An 18,578-nucleotide genomic window follows, 5' to 3' on the forward strand; every position below is an offset into this window, starting at 1 on the left:
CACCTTACAATCAAAAAAAATGCTTTATTTGGAATAATAACGAGTACTTAGGAGCGAAATTGATATATTATAGTTTAAGATCGTTTACAGAACACATCTTGACACGCACAGCTCGAAAATCTCATCAAAAATGTACCCTTCTTTGCAGTAGCACCCAGGGCTACAGGTTTTTTCGCACTCAGGGTTTGGATTTTGACAAGTTGGGGGACAGGGGGACCCACATTTATTATAAATTTGATAGGGTTTACAATACGCTAAAAAAAGTGAAGAAAATTCCGAATAACTATCAACTATATACCTTGGCAAGACGATACAGGAACGCATGCACTGTCGGCGTAGGTAGCTTTCTTAAACCCTTCGTTACATAGACACCCTTCGTTACAAACAATAAATTCACAGTGTCTTTCGTACGGGATGCCACAAGAAGGGGTGCACGGATCTAGACAATCAGTGTAGGTTTCGTTGTCGCTGCAGGTAACATTTTGGCCTAAAATTCGCTGTGTTAAAAAGAAGGAAGAAATGAAGGTACTCACCTGTGGTAAAGGCGTTGAGAAGGACCAGAAAAAGGGCAAAAGGGAACGCGAGCATAATTTGGTTTTTCTTTGAGTGTCCGCGATTGACGTGTGTTCTTATCAGGTGTGTAATAATAGGTAGGGCAAGGATCATTTTGATTTGGTGATTTGGTGAGATTAAACATAACTTGAAGATGATATATTTTATTAGGATACAACAAAACAATCAATGGGTTACAAATGTCACGAGAGATGATGGATGTGCCCGAAGTATCACAGCTTAAAGCCAAAATACCAATCTAAAAGACTACACTAAAACCCAACCAAAGAATCGTTTATTGTCACAACAGGTTTAAGATTCAACTGCGTAATTTTTTTGTGTTTTTTGTTAATTTTTTCAAGTCACTACATTCAACATATAAATAGAATTTAAATAGATAAATATCAACTGTTTTATTTTCAAACCAGCAAAAAGGCTATTTATCACATTTATGGAAGTAAACACTTGAGAGTGTGTATTTACCATGCAAAGGTATTCTTTGTGATGAGAATACCGTCACAGAATTCGGAAATAGTTGAAATAACATAGTACAGAGCCAATCAAAAAAACTCCGGTTCCAGCCTCTTTTTTTGACTGGCTTGTTGCAACAATTACTGAAGAAGTACAACAAACAATTGGGCGCATTTTTTTTTTGGTTTATTTTCGAAGAGTGTGCCACATGGCGACGGGTTTTCTTAGGGCAGTTAACATTTGGTTCCAATGATTCAAGGATCTACCGGTTGCTTGGGCCCCCACTATCACATGACCGATTGCGAAGGCTTTTGTTGACGGATTAGGCGGAGCCTCTGCCACGGTCAGGCGCAACTGGATTGTCTAGAAAAGAAGTTTATTCGTCTTAAACGAAACATTTAATGACTGAAATTTAAAACTGAATGCGTGTTCGTTTCAGATGAAAAAAATTAGATTTGAAATTTAGAGGAATTGTTACTCTTGACCTCATTTTCATCATATCAAGGTACATAATTATAAAATAAAATAAAAAACTAGTTTTGAGAATTTTTATTCAGGCAGGATTGAAAAATTTTGAATTTTTATTCTAAAGCCTGCTATTTTCACAATTTTAATTCTATGGATATGAAATTTTGAGAGGTTGTTACGCACGGCCTAGTTTTCAACTGTGCCAAATTATTTAATAATAGGACAAAAAAGACAAGTTTTGGAATTTTTTATTTTTAAGAGTTTGCAAAAATTTTCAAAATTTTGATTCCGAGGCCCGTCATTTTTGTAATTTTAGAGTCATAAACACGAAATTTGGAGAGATTGCTATTGTTGACTTGATTTTCAATTGTGCCAAAAGACAAACTTGTAGACAACGGAAGACAAGTTTTGAAATTTTTATTATTGGCATGATGCAAAAATTAAAAAAAAAATTATTCTAATGTCTGTCATTTTCGTAATTTTAATTCCACAGATATGAGATTTCAAGAAGTTGTTACTTTCGACTTATTTTTCAATTGTGCCAAACTAGAAAATCGTAGAACAAAGAAGACAAGTTTTGGAAATTTTTATATTTGGGACGATGCAAAAAGTTTGAAAATTTTAGTCTGTTATTTTCGTAATTTTAATTCTATAGGCACGAAATTTTAAGAGATTGTTAGTCATGACTTATTCTACTACTCTGCCAAATTACAAAATAATAAAACAAAAACGACAAATTTTGTAAATTTTTATTCTTGAGAGAATGCAAAAATTTGTAAAATTTTGATTCTGAGAGCTGTCAATCTCGTAATTTTACAGCTACAGATATGAAATTTGGTGAGATTGCTATTTTTGACTTGTTTTCTAACTGTGTTAAAATACTAAATAAAAGAACAAAAAAGACAAATTTTGGAAATTTTTGTTCTTGAGAGTTAGCAAAAGTTTTCAAAATTTTGATTCTGAGAAATGTCGTTTTCGTAATTTTATAGCTACAGGCATGAAATTTGCTGAGATTACTATTTATGACCTTATTTTTAAATGTGCCAAAAGGCAGACTTGTAGACAACGTACGATATGTTTTAGAAATATTTATATTTGGAACGACAAAATTTTTTTGAAAATTTTAATTGTAAGGCCTGTCAATTTTGTAATTTTAATTTTATAGATATTTTAAGATAATTTTACGAGGTAGTTACTCACAACTTATTTTTTAACTGTGCCAAAGTACAAAATCATAGAACAAAAGTTTTGGAAATTTTTATTCTACGGTCTGTCATTTCCGTAATTTTAAAGCCATAATCACCAAATCTGGTGAGATTGCTCTTCTTAACCTATTTTTTAAGTGTGCGAAAAGACAAACTTGTAGACAACGGAAGACAAGTTTTGGAAATTTTTATTATTGGCATGATGCAAAAATTAAAAAAAAATTATTCTAATGTCTGTCATTTTCGTAATTTTAATTCCACAGATATAAGATTTCAAGAAGTTGTTATTTTCGACTTATTTTTCAATTATGCCAAAGTGCAAAATCGTAGAACAAAGAAGACAAGTTTTGGAAATTTTTATATTTGGGACGATGCAAAAAGTTTGAAAATTTTAGTCTGTTATTTCTGTAGGCACAAAATTTTAAGAGATTGTTAGTAATGACTTATTTTACTACTGTGCCAAATTACAAAATAATAAAATAAAAACGACAAATTTTGGAAATTTTTATTCTTGAGAGAATGCAAAAATTTGTAAAATTTTGATTCTGAGAGCTGTCAAACTCGTAATTTTACAGCTACAGATATGAAATTTGGTGAGATTGCTATTTTTGCCTTGTTTTCTAACTGTGCTAAAATACTAAATAAAAGAACAAAAAAGACCAATTTTGGAAATTTTTGTTCTTGAGAGTTAGCAAAAATTTGTAAAATTTTGATTCTACGGTCTGTCATTTCTGTAATTTTAAAGCCATAATCACCAAATCTGGTGAGATTGCTCTTCTTAACCTATTTTTTAAATGTACGAAAAGACAAACTTGTGGACAACGGAAGACAAGTTTTGGGAATTTTTATTATTGGCATGATGCAAAAATTAAAAAAAAAATTATTCTAATGTCTGTCATTTTCGTAATTTTAATTCCACAGATATAAGATTTCAAGAAGTTGTTATTTTCGACTTATTTTTCAATTGTGCCAAAGTACAAAATCGTAGAACAAAGAAGACAAGTTTTGGAAATTTTTCTTTTTGGAAATATGCAAAAATTTTCAAAATTTTGATTCAGAGGCCGGTCATTTTTGTAATTTTAAAGAAATAGTTTGCTGTTTTTAATGCAAGATAAATCTAAATCACTGCCGAGGGATGAAGCAGCGAAATGAGGACTCTTAAAAAAAATTACGGCCGGTCCTGCTGGCCACCCTCCTCTTGATGACCGAATAATTTTCGCCCGAAAATCCCGCAAACATCATCGCCTATATAGAACGCCAAATAATTGCCATGAAGAGGCAATTACACGCGTTTTGATTAAAAATCAATACCACCAACATCAAATAAAAGCGACATGAATAGAAATCATTACCGATAAAGTGTGAGCAGGTACACTAAACATCATTGACTCGTTAAAAATGGGGCTCCTCTCCGCTTTCTTCGTGGAAGTCTTCTTCTTATTAATCTTCTTGCTCTGCTGCATCAAGTAAACCTAAAACCAAACCGTCAATCCCCGCTCAATTCCCCCATTTCCCCCTGACTTTGACAAAAGAATCCGCCGGCTCGTCGTTCTGAAACTTTAAATTTCTCGCTTTTACCACGACGACGGTGAGTCTCTCAGCAGTTGGTAAGTAGCTGAGCGAAAACATCACTTCGCCGAACTCGGTCCCCTTCTGTAATGAATCGAATTAGGGAGACTATTAAGGGTTGATGCAACTTACCTGGCCTGTATCGGTGAGGGTGACCCAAGTTGTGACTGGTTGACGCAGACTGATGTCCCCCAGACGAATCTCCCCCTCGCCGATCAATGTGTGCGATAATAAATCGGTGGAATAAACATGGAAACAAAGGGATCGCTGCGATTGTTCTCGGGGATTCAGCGAGAAAAGGAAACGTTCTTTGTAACTGGGGCTGTTTGATCCTCGGTAAACTTTCGTTTGTATTGTCGCTTCTTTGTCCGGAAGCAGGAATACACGAACGTACGAATCTGATACGTTTTCGGTGCGGTTGGCACCGATTAAGTCTTTCGCCTCGAGAACGTTCACCACTAGGTCGCAGCATTCGCTTCAAAGAGATTGGGAGATAAAACTTGCATTGCGCATCCACCATTTGGGGTAATTGCGACAAAGTTTACACAGCTTGACTTGTTTGGACAAAAGAGTTATTGTACGAGTAATTCACTTTGGGCGACATTTTGACGGTACAGTTAGGTGCAATAAATTCGAGCTTTGTTTTAGGACAAAAAAAGTTTAAAAAATGCGTCAAATTAAACTCGTGCTCTTTGCAAAACAAAACTTCTGTTTTAACTATGTTTTTAACAATTTTTATTTTGTGGATGAGCAAAAATTTTGATCTTTTTTCTGTTAAAACTTGTAATTTTAGTACTTTTAACGTTAGAATTATGAAATTTACGGGACTTACTGTTCTTAATTTGTTTTTCAACTGCGAAAATGTACAAAAGAATGGAACAGAAGAAAAGCATGCAAAATTTTTGAAAAAATTTTATTCCGAGGTCTATCATTTTCGTAATTTTAATGCCATAGGCATGACATTTGGTGAGGTTGGTACAATTGACTTGTTTTTCAAATGTGCCAAAAGACAAACTTCTATACAATGAAAGACAAGTTATAGAAACTTTTATATTAGAACTGTGCAAAAATTCTGAAAATTTTAATTCTAAGGCCTCTCATTGCCTTAATTTTGATTCTACTGATATGAATTTTAGAGATTTTTACTTACTTATTCTTCAACTGTGCCATAGTACAAAATAATAAAACAAAAATGACAAGTTTTGGAAATATTTATTCTTGACTAAGCAAAAATTTTCTAAATTTGGATTCAGAGCGCTGTCATTGTCGTAATTTTATAGCCATAGACATGAAATTTGATGAAATCGCTATTTTTAAACTGTTTTTTAAATGTGCCAAAAGACAATTTTATAGTCACCAAACAACAAGTTTTAGAAATTTTTAATCTTAAGACAAAGCAAAAATTTTGAAAATTTTAATTTTAAGGCCTGTCAATTTCGTAATTTTGATTCTAAAGATATAAAAGTTTGAGAAGTTGTTTCTAACCATTTATTTTCCAAATGTGCCAAAGTACAAAATAATAGAACAAAAACACCAAGTTTTGGAAATTGTTATTAATGATTATGCAACAATTTTTAAAATTTGGTTACTGAGAGCTGTCATTTTCGTAATTTTATAGCCATAGACATGAAATTTGGTGAGATTGCAATTTTTGACGTGTTTTTCAAATGTGGCAAAAGACAATTTTATAGATACTAAGCAACAAGTTTTGCAAATTTTTAATCATGAGAGGATGCAAAAATTTTGAAAATTTTAATTGTAAGGCCTGTAATTTTTGTAATTTTAAATCGACAGATATGGAATTTTGAGAGGTTGTTTCTTATAACTTATTTTCCAATTGTGCCAAAGTACAAAATAATAGAACAAAAAAGACAAGTTTTGGAAATTTTTACTCTTGAGAGTATGCAAAAATTTTCAAAATTTTCATTCTGAGAGCTGCCATTTTTGTAATTTTATAGCCATAGACAAGAAATTTTGTGAGATTGCTATTCTTGCTTTGTTTTTCAAATGTGCCAAAATACAAATTTGTAGAAAGAATGACAAATTTTTGAAACTTTTAATTTTAAGACGATGCAAAAATTTTGAAAATTTTAATTGTAAGGTCTGTAATTTTTGTAATTTTAATTCAACAGATGTGAAATTTTGAGAGTTTGTTTCTTACGACTTATTTTCCAACTGTGCCAAATGTCAAAATAATAGAACAAACAACAAAAATTTTTGGAAATTTTGATTCTTAAGAGTATATTAAAATTTTCAAAATATTGATTCTGGGAGCTATCATTTTTGTAATTTTATAGCCACAAACATGAAATTTGGTGAGATTGCTATTCTAGACTTGTTCTGCAAATGTGCCGAAAGGCAAATTTGTAGACAACAAACGACACGTTTTAGAAATTTTTGTATTTGGGACGATAAAAAATTTTGAAAATTTCAATTCTAAGACCTCTTATTTTCGTAATTTTAATTCTATCATTATAAAATTTTGAGAAGTTGTTACTCATGACTTAGTTTTCAACTGTGCTAAAGTACAAAATAATAGAACAAAAACGACAAATTTTGGAAATTTTTATTCATTACTATGCAAAAATTTTTAAAATTTTGACTCTGGGAGCTGTTATTTTCGCAATTTTATAGCCATAGACATGAAATTTGGTGAGATTGCAATTTTTGACGTGTTTTTCAAATGTGGCAAAAGACAATTTTATAGACACTAAACAACAAGTTTTGCAAATTTTTAATCATGAGAGGATGCAAAAATTTTGAAAATTTTAATTGTAAGGCCTGTAGTTTTTGTAATTTTAATTCGACTGATGTGAAATTTTGAGAGGTTGTTTCTTACGACTTATTTTCCAACTGTGCAAAAGTACAAAATAATATAACAAAAAACACAAATTTTGGAAATTTTTATTCTTAAAAACATTATAAAATTTTCAAAATATTGATTCTGAGAGCTATCATTTTTGTAATTTTATAGCCACAAACATGAAATTTGGTGAGATTGCTATTCTAGACTTGTTCTGCAAATGTGCCAAAAGGCAAATTTGTAGACATCAAACGACACGTTTTAGGAATTTTTTTGTTTGGAACGATAACATTTTTTGAAAATTTTAATACTAAGGCCTCTCATTCTCGTAATTTTAATTCTGTCAATTTTGACACGTTGTTATTCATCACTTAATTTTCAACTGTGCCAAAGTACAAAATAATAGAACAAAAACGACAATTTTTGGAAAGTTTTATTCTTGAAATGATACCAAAATTTTCAAATTTTTGATTCTGTTATTTTCGCAATTTTATAGCCATAGACATGAAATTTGGTGAGATTGCAATTTTTGACGTGTTTTTCAAATGTGGAAAAAGACAATCTTATAGACACTAAACGACAAGTTTTACAAATTTTTAATCATAAGAGGATGCAAAAATTTTGAAAATTTCAACTGTAAGACCTGTAATTTTTGTAATTTTAATTCGACAGATGTGAAATTTTGAGAGGTTGTTTCTTACGACTTATTTTCCAACTGTGCAAAAGTACAAAATAATATAACAAAAAACACAAATTTTGGAAATTTTTATTCTTAAAACCATTCTAAAATTTTCAAAATATTGATTCTGAGAGCTATCATTTTTGTAATTTTATAGCCACAAACATGAAATTTGGTGAGATTGCTATTCTAGACTTGCTCTGCAAATGTGCCAAAAGGCAAATTTGTAGACAACAAACGACATGTTTTAGGAATTTTTGTGTTTGGAACGATAAAATTTTTTGAAAATTTTAATACTAAGGCCTCTTATTCTCGTAATTTTAATTCTGTCAATTTTGACACGTTGTTATTCATCACTTAATTTTCAACTGTGCCAAAGTACAAAATAATAGAACACAATAGACAAGTTTTGGAAATTTTTACTTTTGAGAGTATGCAAAAATTTTCAAAATTTTTATTCGGAGAGCTGTCATTTTTAATTTTATAGCCACAGACAGGAAATTTGGTAAGATTGCTATTCTTGAGTTGTTTGTCACACTTGTAGCCGACAAAAGAAAAGTTTTAAAAAAATTTCATTTTGGGACGAAGCAAAAATTTTGAAAGTTTTAATTGTGAGGTCTGTCATTCTCGGAATTTTAATTCTACAGATATAAAATTTTGAGAGGTTATTCTTTACGACTTATTTTCCAACTGTGCCAAAGTAAAAAATAATTGAATAAAAACGACAAATTTTGGAAATTTTTATTCTTGATAGTATGCAAAAATTTTCAAAATTTTGATTTCGAGAGCTGTTAATTTCGTAATTTTGCTGCCATAGACATGAAATTTTGTAAGATTGCTATTCTTGCTTTGTTTTTCAAATGTGCAAAAATACAAATCTGTAGAAAAAGAAAAACAAATTTTCGAAATTTTTAATTTTAAGACGATGCAAAATTTTGAAAATTTAAATTGTAAGGCTTGTAATTTTTGTAATTTTGATTTGACAGATATAAAATTTTGGTTGTTTCCTACGACTTATTTTCCAACTGTGCCAAAGGTCAAAATAATAGAACAAAAAAAACAAATTTTAAAAATTTTTATAACTAAAAGTAATAAAGTATACTAAAATTTTCAAAACATTGATTTTGAGAGCTATCATTTTTGTAATTTTATAGCCGCAAACACGAAATTTGGTGAGATTGCTATTCTAGACTTGTTCTGCAAATGTGCCAAAAGGCAAATTTGTAGACAACAAACGACACGTTTTAGGAATTTTTGTGTTTGGAACGATGAAATTTTTTGAAAATTTTAATACTAAGGCCTCTCATTCTCGTAATTTTAATTCTATCAATATACAATTTTGAGAGGTTATTACTCATGACTTGATTTTCAACTGTATTAAAGAAGAAAATAATAGAACAAAACGACAATTTTTTTTCAAAGTTTTATTCTTGAGATTTTACCAAAATTTTCAAAATTTTGATTCTGGGGGCTGTTATTTTCGCAATTTTATAGCCATAGACATGAAATTTGGTGAGATTGCTATTTTTGACGAGTTTTTCAAATGTGCCAAAAGACAGTCTTATAGACACCAAAAGACAAGTGCAAAAATGCAAAAATTTTGAAAATTTTAATTGTACGGCCCGTCATTTTCGTAACGTTGATTCTACAGATATGAAATTTGGAGAGTTTGCTATTTCTAACTTGTTTTTCACCTGTGCCAAAGTACTAAATTATAGAGAAAAAAAGAAAAGTTTGTAAAATTTTATTTTTGGTCGAATAAAAACATTTTCAAAATTTTGATTGTAGGGCTTGTCAATTTTGTAATTTTAATGTCATAGTTTTTAAATTTGAACAGGTTGGTACATGAATTTTTAATTTTCAATCTACACAATCACAAAGCAAAAAGAAAAATTTATAAAAATTCTTTTTGGAGACGAGCAAAAATTTTGTTACATTTTTTATTAAAATTTGTAATTTCTGTACTTTTAATACTTAAACAATGAAATTTGGAGGAGTTTTGTTAAGGGTCAAGTTTACACATCATTTTTGTGTTGCAAATAACTCAAAACCGAAAAGAGCCCAAAATTATGAAGTGAATTTAAACTTTTTTTGTGATGTATGTACACAGATATCAAAACTTTTTTCGCCGCTTTTGAATAGTTTTTACGCCAAAGTGAATGTCGGTTCGCCACAACCGCACTCTAAGCAAATGCATATCGATTAGCCATGTGTAAGCTCCAGTATTCACGGAATGTTTGATATGACAGTCATGAAATACCCGATAGGAACTGAAATAGCTCGACAAAAACAAATTTAATAACCATCACCTGACCCTCCTCGTCAAGCCAAGAATTTAATAAAACACGGATTTCATAATTACCTCTCGTATTCTAGCCCGATGCACAAATACCCTGTAATATTGACTTCTTCAAGATCTCCCAGAGCCACCGAAGTATCCGAGCACACGCTGTCGCACGAAATCGCCCTCTTCAGCGCCACCACGTCTTCGCTTTGGGGTTCCACCTGGTGCACGACCGACGGCGTCGAAGGCGTCGGCGGCGGCGTTAGACAAACCGGAAATGACGACTGAGACGCTAACGTGGCCATATTGACCGAAGAAACTGGTCGTGGGATTGGAGAAATCGATGTCCTCTCTATAGAATCCTCGCTGCTGAATAAATAAAAGGGGAAAATGGAAACGACACTTTACGTCACTTCTCACCTTTGCTTTTTGGGGATGGGGTTGTCTTTGATTGTTATCGGTGGAGGTGACGGTGATGGAACAGGTGCTGGTCGAAGAGGCTGCGGGGGTATCGAGCGGTCTTCTTCGAAACTGTTCCATTCACCACTAAGGCTTGTTGTGGCGAGTGTAATTTTAAAGTCTCTATCAACGGAGTCGAAACGTTTAAAACTACCAGTCGAATCTAAAAGTATGTCCGAGTCCGAATGGACCTGGAGGAGCGGAATTAAAATTTATTTAGACACTAAGTGAAACACGATAGAACTTTAGATGCATAATAAATGAATTGGAAACAAAGAAAACTGGACGAAATTGTAGTGCAAACTTTAAATGGTGGATAAAACTAAATCAAGAGCTCGAAAAAGGTGAAAATAGAGTTGTCTCGAATTTTCACAAATAGTTCATTAGTTACTTCGAGTGCAGGACGATTAATTTATTTTACTTTTTAGAATTCGGAAATTTAAATTATTCATCTAGAATCGAAATTCTGGCGTTAATGAACATTTCTTCCTTCTGTTTAATAACTTTTTTATTTGGAGTTAATTAGAGTGTTGGAAATTTGAATGTTGTAGAATTAAAACTACTTGAGATACAACTTTGAAAAGAAAATTTTGACTCGTCTTTAAAAAAAATCTAAAATTTTTCTTTTTTGTTCTCAAATTCTGGAATTTTTCTCAGTCAATAAAAATGTTAGAAGTAAGAAATCCTCTAAATTTAAACCTTGTAACATTGAAACTACCCAAAATACGAGTTTGTAAAGATAATTTTGCATTTTTCCAGTTTGTTTTCAAAAAAAAAATTCTAAAATTGTCGATTATTGTTTTAAAATTCTGTAATTTCTTCCAGTCAATAAGAATGTTAGAAGCAAAAAAAAGTCCAAATTTGAATCATGTAAGAGTAAATCTACTTGAGATATAAATTTGTAAAAAAAATATGCATTTTTTCAGTTTGTCTTTAAAAAAAATATTCTAAAATTGTTCCTTCTTGTTCTAAAATTTTGTAATTTTGCTCAGTTAATAGAAATGTCAGAAGTAGAAAAACCTCTAAATTTGAATGTTGTAACATTAAAACTAGTCGAGATACACGTTTGTAAAGAAACTTTTATATCTTTTCGGTTTGTCCTCGCAAAAAAATTCTAAAATTGTCTCGTTTGTTCTAAAATTTTGTAATTTTTCTCAGTTAATAAGACTGTTAAAAGTAGAAATATCGCCAAATTTGAATGTTATGACTTTAAAACTACTAGACATACGAATTTGTAAAGAACATTTTGCATTTTTTCGGTTTGTTGTCGGAAAAAAAAACTAAAATTGTTTCTACTTGTTTTAAAATTTTGTGATTTTGCACTGTCAATAAGAATGTTAAAAGTAAAAAATTGACAAATTGGAATGTTGTAACATGAAAACTACTCGAGATACGAATTTGTAAATAAAATTTTGTATTTTTTTAAGTTTGTTCTTAAAAAGAAAATTCTTAAATTGTTCCTTTTTGTTCTAAAATTTTGTAATTTTGCTCAGTTAATAAAAACGTTAGAAGTAAAAAAAAACTCTTAATTTAAATGTTGTGACAATAAAACTACCCGAGATACGAGTTTGTAAAGAAAATTTTGCATCTTTCTGGGTTGTTTTCGAAAAAAAAATCTAAAATTGTCTCTTTTTGTTCTAAAATTCTGTAATTTCTTCCAGTTAATAAGAATGTTAGAAGTAAAACAACGTCCAAATTTGAATCCTGTTAGAGTAAAACTACTCGATATATAAATTTGTAAAAAAAATGCATTTTTTCAGTTTGTTCTTAAAAAAAATATTTTAAAATTGTTTCTTCTTGTTCTAAAATTCTGTAATTTTACTCAGTTTATAGAAATGTCAGAAGTAAAAAACCTCTAAATTTGAATGTTGTAACATTAAAACTAGTGGAGATATGCGTTTGTAAAAAAATTGTATCTTTTCGGTTTGTCGTCGAAAAATTTTTTTTTAAATTGTCTCTTTTGTTCTAAAATTTTGTAATTTTTCTCAGTCAATAAGACTGTTAAAACTAAAAACATCGCCAAATTTGAATGTTATGACATTAAAACTACTCGACATACGAATTTGTAAAGAAAATTTTGCATCTTTTCGGTTTGATCTCGGAAAAAAAAACTAAAATTGTTTCTTCTTGTTCTAAAATTTTGTGATTTTGCACAGTCAATAAGAATGTTAAAAGTAAAAAAATCGCCAAATTGGAATGATATAACATTAAAACTACTCGAGACACGAATTTGTAAAGAAAATTTTGCATTTTTTCAGATCGTCCTTGAAAAGAAAATTTTAAAATTGTTCTTTTTTGTTCTAAAATTTTGTAATTTTGCTCAGTTAATAAGAATGTTAAAAGTAAAAAAATCGCCAAATTGGAATGATTTAACATTAAAACTACTCGAGATACGAATTTGTAAAGAAAATTTTGCATTTTTTCAGTTTGTCCTTGAAAAGAAAATTCTAAAATAGTTCTTTTTTGTTCTAAAATTTTGTAATTTTGCTCAGTTAATAGGAACGTTAGAACTAGCAAAAACCTTAAAATTTGAATGTTGTAACATTAAAACTATCCGAGATATAAATTTGTAAAGAAAATTTTACATCTTTGCGGTTTGTCCTCGAAAAAAAATCAAAAATTGTTTTTTTTTGTTCTAAAAATTCTGTAATTTTGCATAGTTAAATTGAATGTTAAAAATAAGAAAACCTCCAAATTTGAATTTTGTAACTGTAAAACTACCTGAAATACGAGTTTGAAAATAAAATTTTGAATTTTTCCGGTTTGTTCTCGAATAAAATAATTCTAAAATTGTCCCTTTGTGGTCTAAAATTCTGTAAATTTTCTCAGTCAATAGGAATTTTAGAAGTAGAAATACGTTTGAATTTAAATGTTTTAACATTAAAACTATCCAGGATATAAATTTGTAAAAAAATTTTTGCATTTTTTCAGTTAGTCCTTGAGAAAAAAATTCTAAAATTGTTCTTTTTTGTTCTAAAATTTTGTAATTTTGCTCAGTTAATAGGAACGTTACAAGTAAAAAAAAATCCTAATTGGAATATTGAAACATTAAAACTACCCGAAATACAAGTTTGTAAAAATTGTTTGCATCTTTACGGCTTATCCACAAAAAAAAAATCTAAAATTGTTCCTTTTTGTTCTAAAATTTTGTAATTTTGTTTAGTTAATAAGAATAATAAAAATACAATAACTTCCAATTTTGAATGTTATAACAGTAAAACTACTCGAGATACAAATTGTAATAGAATATTTTGAACATTTCTGGTTCGTTCTTAAAAAAAAGTTCTAAAATTTTCTCTTCTTGTTTTAAAATTCTGTAATTTATTACAGTGAATACAAATTACAGAACTAGTAAAACTGCCAAGTTTAGAAGCTGTAACATTAAATCTTTCAGAGTTATAAAATTTAATATTTAGATATTTTGGTGGATGCGCCGGATTTTTCACGTGGTTTACGTTATCAATTTCGTGTTTTCACCCATCGCAAACAATTGAAAAACAGTGCTTTAATGAGACCCTTAAAACACCCATTAGAAAAACTGTCATTTTATCCCCACAATAAATAACAAAAAACGTCCACTGCGTATCTAATCTCCTTTCAACTCCGCTCACAAAGCACCAGAAATTCCCCAATTAAATCCACAGTCCACCTAAGCTTTCCTCGACAAAAATCATCCCGAAGAGCCTTAACATTTCATCCAGTTTTCCGCACAGCAGCCTTACCAAATAGCCGTTGGCATTATAGTGTCCTTTGGAGCGCGTTAGGCCGACCTTTTCCTCTCGATTTGAACACATCCAGGCGGTAATCCACGTGATAACATCCAATGAATAACAGAAAATTAGAAAGACTAGTAAAAGTAAGACGGCCATTAGTAGGAGAATTAGAATCGAAATTTGCAAGTTTCCCATCTGAAAAGAAAGCAATTTTCAGTTCGGACACGCCTAATTTTATTGATCACGCACAAAAATAAATTGTTTGAGCGAAAAAAGAAATATGAGCGAAGAACAAAAAGTTAATAAAGAAAGTGAGGAATGCGGGAGGTGCATACCGCAAAGGGGGCGGAGAAGTCACGCGGAAATTTCCGCCAACTGCCCCCAATCAATCAAGTTTTTATTACAAATTGAGCGACATGCAAAATGCCGACACGGAAATAACAAGAAGTGCAGATCGAGCGGATTTAAATTATTCATAGTTTGCCTCCATAAAAGCGGAGATAATCGTTTCTTATTTAAGCAAGGATAAACGTCATTCATTAAACAGCGTGTTTTAATGAAATGGCTTTATAAGCAAATATGAGAGTTGGATATTTCCTGGGGAAGTTAAGGTTGAATTATTTGTTTTGTTTATAATCCTCCGGGGCTTGGGAAGCGGTAATAACAATAAGAGCGTCTGTACAAAGAAGTGGAAATAAAAACAAATCTCGCGAAACTTTTTCCGTTTCGAAAAATTATTTGAGGAATGAAAAATCTTCCGCCTCCACTCGCAAGCCAATAAGTAAAGTGTCAACTCAGGAAACCGCAAAGCAAACCTAATTAAGATTAACTTCTTTTCCTCATTGTGCTTTGAAGTTAATTTATACATTCGTCAAAGTAAAGATCTGCAAGCAAAACAGCTCCAAAGAGATTAAAGTGACAACATTTCCACAGATCTGTTTTAATTTCCTCCACTCACCTGTCTAGGCCGAAATTATTCCATATCAGTCTAATCGTTAATCCCTTTAAATCCCGCGTCTTTTCATCGACTACCAATTCCCTTTTATTCGCACTTCCATCATTAAAAACCGCACAAAACAGCACAATTCAGCAGAAAGCTTCCTTTTCGCGGATATGTTTGGTGAATGCGTGCGAAATGTCGGAATGAAACCGTCACATTGTAAAGGCCTCGTGAGATCGAGATTGGAGGCGGCGCAGGCTCAGGGGCGGCTTGAAAGCATTTGTGTGGATTCAGGAGCACCCACTTATTATCGATGTCTTGAATGTCACGGCGGTGGCATTTGGACGGCTCGTGGAGATTGGGGTGGCCTCATTCGAAAAATATGTTTGGAGATTTTAGAACGGGGATATAAATGGGGTTGTGGAATTTTTGGGGAAACTGCCCTGTGTTTTAGGACGGGATTTGGCATGCGCACTAGGGGTTGACCAAAATAATGCAGTGCTGGAAACGTGCTTTAGGTACGTAAGCGGAATACGTTTATTTTGGGGAAAAAGGGAAATGGGGTTTGACACTGCGTGGAAAAGAGATTTGGATCTTTAGATGGGGTTTAAGAGACGCAAGCACCAAAATTAACGAATCTAAATTTTCATTAAATTTTATAATTCTAAAAGTTTTAATCTTACAAGATTCAAATTTGGCAGTTTTACTGCATATATAACTGGTTTTAACTGTGCTAAATTACATAATTGTAGACAAAGAAGGAAAAATTTTAGATTTTTTTTTTCAAAAACCAAAATGTCCAAAATTTTTTGCTAAAATTTGTATCTTGGGTAGCTTTTATTTTACAACATTTTGGCAATTTTACTATTTGTTATATTCTTATTAACTGTATTAAATTGCAGAAATTAAGAACATGAAAGGGTAATTTTAGAATTTATTTTAAAAACAATCCACAAATGTCTAAAATTTTCTTTTCAAACTCGTATCTCGGGTAGTTTTGATACTACAACAGCCAAACTAAAAATTGTATTGTTTTCTATACTCCCATTAATTGTGCTAAATTACAAAATTTTAGAACAAAAAATTTTTTAAGAATTTTTAAAAATTTTAGAAATTTTTATTTCGAGAACAAACCAGAATCTTCTTCATTCAAATTTGGCAGTTTTACTGTTTTTAACATTTTTATTAACTGTACTAAATTTTCGAAATTTAGAACAAAAAAGGATGATTTTAGAAGACAAACTAGCAATGTTCTAAATTGTCTGTTAAAACGTAACTCGGGTAGTTTTAGTGCTACAACATTCAAATTTGGAGGTATTATTGTCTCTCATACTTTTATTAGTTGCTTTAAATTGCAAAATTTTAGAACAAGAAAGACAAATTTTAGAAATTTTTGAAAATTTTATTTCAAGAGCAAACCAAAAATGTCCACAATTTTCTTTTTAAACTCGTATCTCGGGTAGTTTTAATGTTACAGCACTCAAATTTAAAGGTATTATTGCCTCTTATACGTTTATTAGTTGTGCCACAAGTTACAAAATTTTAAAACAAGACAAATATATTTTAAAAATTTTTATTTCAAAAACAAACCAAAAATGGTCAAAATTTTGTTTTCAAACTCTTATCTAGGGTAGTTTTCATTCTACAACACTCTAATTTGTCAGTTTTACCATTTTTAACACTCTTAACTGTACTAAATTTCTGAAATTTAGAACAAAAAAGAGTAATTTTAGAATTTTTTATTTCAAATACGAACTAGAAATGTTCTAAATTGTCTATTAAAACTGATAACTCGGGTAGTTTTAGTGCTACATCATTCAAATTTTGAGGTATTATTGTCTCTCATACTCTTATTAGTTGTGCCAAATTGTAAAATTCTAGCACAAGAAACAAAAATTTTAGAAATTTTTACTTTAAGAACAAACCAAAAAAGTTCAAAATTTTCTTTTCAAACTCGTATCTCAGTTAGTTTGTATTCTACAACATTTACATTTGGCAGTTTTACTATTTCTAACACTTTTATTAACTGCACTAAATTTCAAAAATTTAGAACAAAAAAAGGTAATTTTAGAATTTTTTTATTTCAACGATGAGCTAGAAATGCTCTAAATTGTCTGGTAACTTGAGTAGTTTTAATGCTACAACATTCAAATTCGAAGGTAATATTGACTTTTACACTCTTACTCTGCCAAATTGCAAAATTTTTTAACACGAAAAACAAATTTTAGAAATTTTTAGTTCTAGAACAAACCAAAAATGTCCAAAAGTTCCTTTTCAAACTCGTATCTCAGGTAGTTTTCATTCTACAACACTCAAATTTGTCAGTGTTACCATTTTTAACACTTTTATCAACTGTACTAAATTTCTGAAATTTAGAACAAAAAAGGGTAATTTTAGAATTTTTTATTTCAAAAACGAACTAGAAACGTTCTAAATTGTCTATTAAATCTGATAACTCGAGTAGTTTTAGTGCTATAACATTCAAATTTGGAGGTATTATTGTCTCTCATACTCTTATTAGTTGTACCAAATTGTAGAATTTTAGAACAAGAAACAAAAATTTTAGAAATTTTTACTTTAAGAACAAACCAAAAAAGTTCAAAATTTTCATTTCAAGTTCGTATCTCGGTTAGTTTGTATTCTACAAGATTTACATTTGGTGGTTTTACTCTTTCTAACACTCTTATTAACTGCACTAAATTTCAAAAATTTCGAACAAAAAAAGGTAATTTTAAATTTTTTTATTTCAAAGATGAGCTAGAAATGTTCTAAATTGTTTATTAAAACTCGTAACTCGGATAGTTTTAATGCTACAACATTTAAATTTGAAGGTATAATTGCCTTTTATACTCTTATTAGTTCTGTCAAATTGCAAAACTTTTTAACAAAAAAACAAATTTTAGAAATTTTTATTTCAAGAACGAACCAAAAATGCTCAAAAGTTTCTTTTCAAATTCGTATCTCAGGTTGTTTTTATTCTACAACATTCAAATTTGGCAGTTTTACTATCTCTAGCACTCTTATTAACTGCACTTAATTCGAATAATTTAGAACAAAAAAGGGTAAGTTTAGAATTTTTTATTTTAAAGATGAACTAGAAATGTTTTAAATTGTCAACTAAAGCTTGAAACTCGAATAGTTTTAGTGCTAGAACATTCTAATTTGGAGATATTATTGTCTTTAATAATCTTATTAATTGTGCCAAATTGCAGAATTTTAGAACAAGAAAGAAAAATTTTAGAAATTTTTATTTAAAGAACAAACCGAAAATGTCCAAAATTTTGTTTGTAGTTTTTATTCGACAACATTCAAATTTGGCAGTTTTACTATTTTAAACACTCTTATTAACTTCATTAAATTTCAAACATTCATAACAAGAAAGGGTAATTATAGAATTTTTTATTTCAAAAATGTTCTAAATTGTCTATTAAAACT

At 30.3% G+C, this 18,578-nt stretch overlaps 2 protein-coding genes across 3 annotated transcripts; both read right to left on the bottom strand.

The window, feature by feature from the left end:
- Positions 1-84: 84 nt before the first annotated feature.
- Positions 85-588, bottom strand: LOC148166334 (venom serine protease inhibitor-like). The gene is made up of 3 exons (XM_088048522.1): positions 534-588; positions 299-487; positions 85-254 (listed from the first exon to the last, which is right to left on the bottom strand). The coding sequence occupies exons 1-3, from the start codon at positions 586-588 to the stop codon at positions 85-87; spliced, it is 414 nt and encodes a 137-aa protein (XP_087904648.1).
- On the bottom strand, positions 398-15,514 carry LOC148166335 (synaptotagmin-12-like). Of its 2 annotated transcripts, none has more exons than XM_088049017.1 (9): positions 15,162-15,514; positions 14,213-14,398; positions 10,452-10,681; positions 10,110-10,397; positions 4,398-4,740; positions 4,218-4,349; positions 4,049-4,168; positions 534-1,386; positions 398-487 (listed from the first exon to the last, which is right to left on the bottom strand). In XM_088049017.1, the coding sequence occupies exons 2-8, from the start codon at positions 14,396-14,398 to the stop codon at positions 1,210-1,212; spliced, it is 1,476 nt and encodes a 491-aa protein (XP_087905143.1). In that variant the 5' UTR covers positions 15,162-15,514; the 3' UTR covers positions 398-487; positions 534-1,209. The 2 variants fall into 2 exon arrangements, with proteins under 2 accessions (XP_087905143.1, XP_087905142.1); XM_088049016.1 differs by having other exon boundaries at positions 10,110-10,400; positions 15,162-15,513.
- Positions 15,515-18,578: the final 3,064 nt, after the last annotated feature.

The sequence above is a fragment of the Gnatocerus cornutus genome, unplaced genomic scaffold, assembly GCF_029298725.1.
Source record: "Gnatocerus cornutus isolate USDA-ARS CGAHR unplaced genomic scaffold, icGnaCorn1.1 ctg00000023.1, whole genome shotgun sequence".
Classification (NCBI taxonomy): domain Eukaryota; kingdom Metazoa; phylum Arthropoda; class Insecta; order Coleoptera; family Tenebrionidae; genus Gnatocerus; species Gnatocerus cornutus.

Excerpts from the sequence above, each read along its gene's own strand:
- LOC148166334 (XM_088048522.1), bottom strand. The coding sequence starts at position 588 with ATGCTCGCGTTCCCTTTTGCCCTTTTTCTGGTCCTTCTCAACGCCTTT. Across the intron at positions 488-533 it reads TCTCAACGCCTTTACCACAG|GCCAAAATGTTACCTGCAGC; the intron begins GTGAGTACCTTC and ends AGCGAATTTTAG. Across the intron at positions 255-298 it reads TCCTGTATCGTCTTGCCAAG|CGTATTGTAAACCCTATCAA; the intron begins GTATATAGTTGA and ends CACTTTTTTTAG.
- LOC148166335 (XM_088049016.1), bottom strand. The coding sequence starts at position 14,398 with ATGGGAAACTTGCAAATTTCGATTCTAATTCTCCTACTAATGGCCGTC. Across the intron at positions 4,741-10,109 it reads ATCGGGCTAGAATACGAGAG|CGAATGCTGCGACCTAGTGG; the intron begins GTAATTATGAAA and ends ATCTCTTTGAAG. Across the intron at positions 1,387-4,048 it reads TACCTGCTCACACTTTATCG|ACAATCCAGTTGCGCCTGAC; the intron begins GTAATGATTTCT and ends CTTCTTTTCTAG.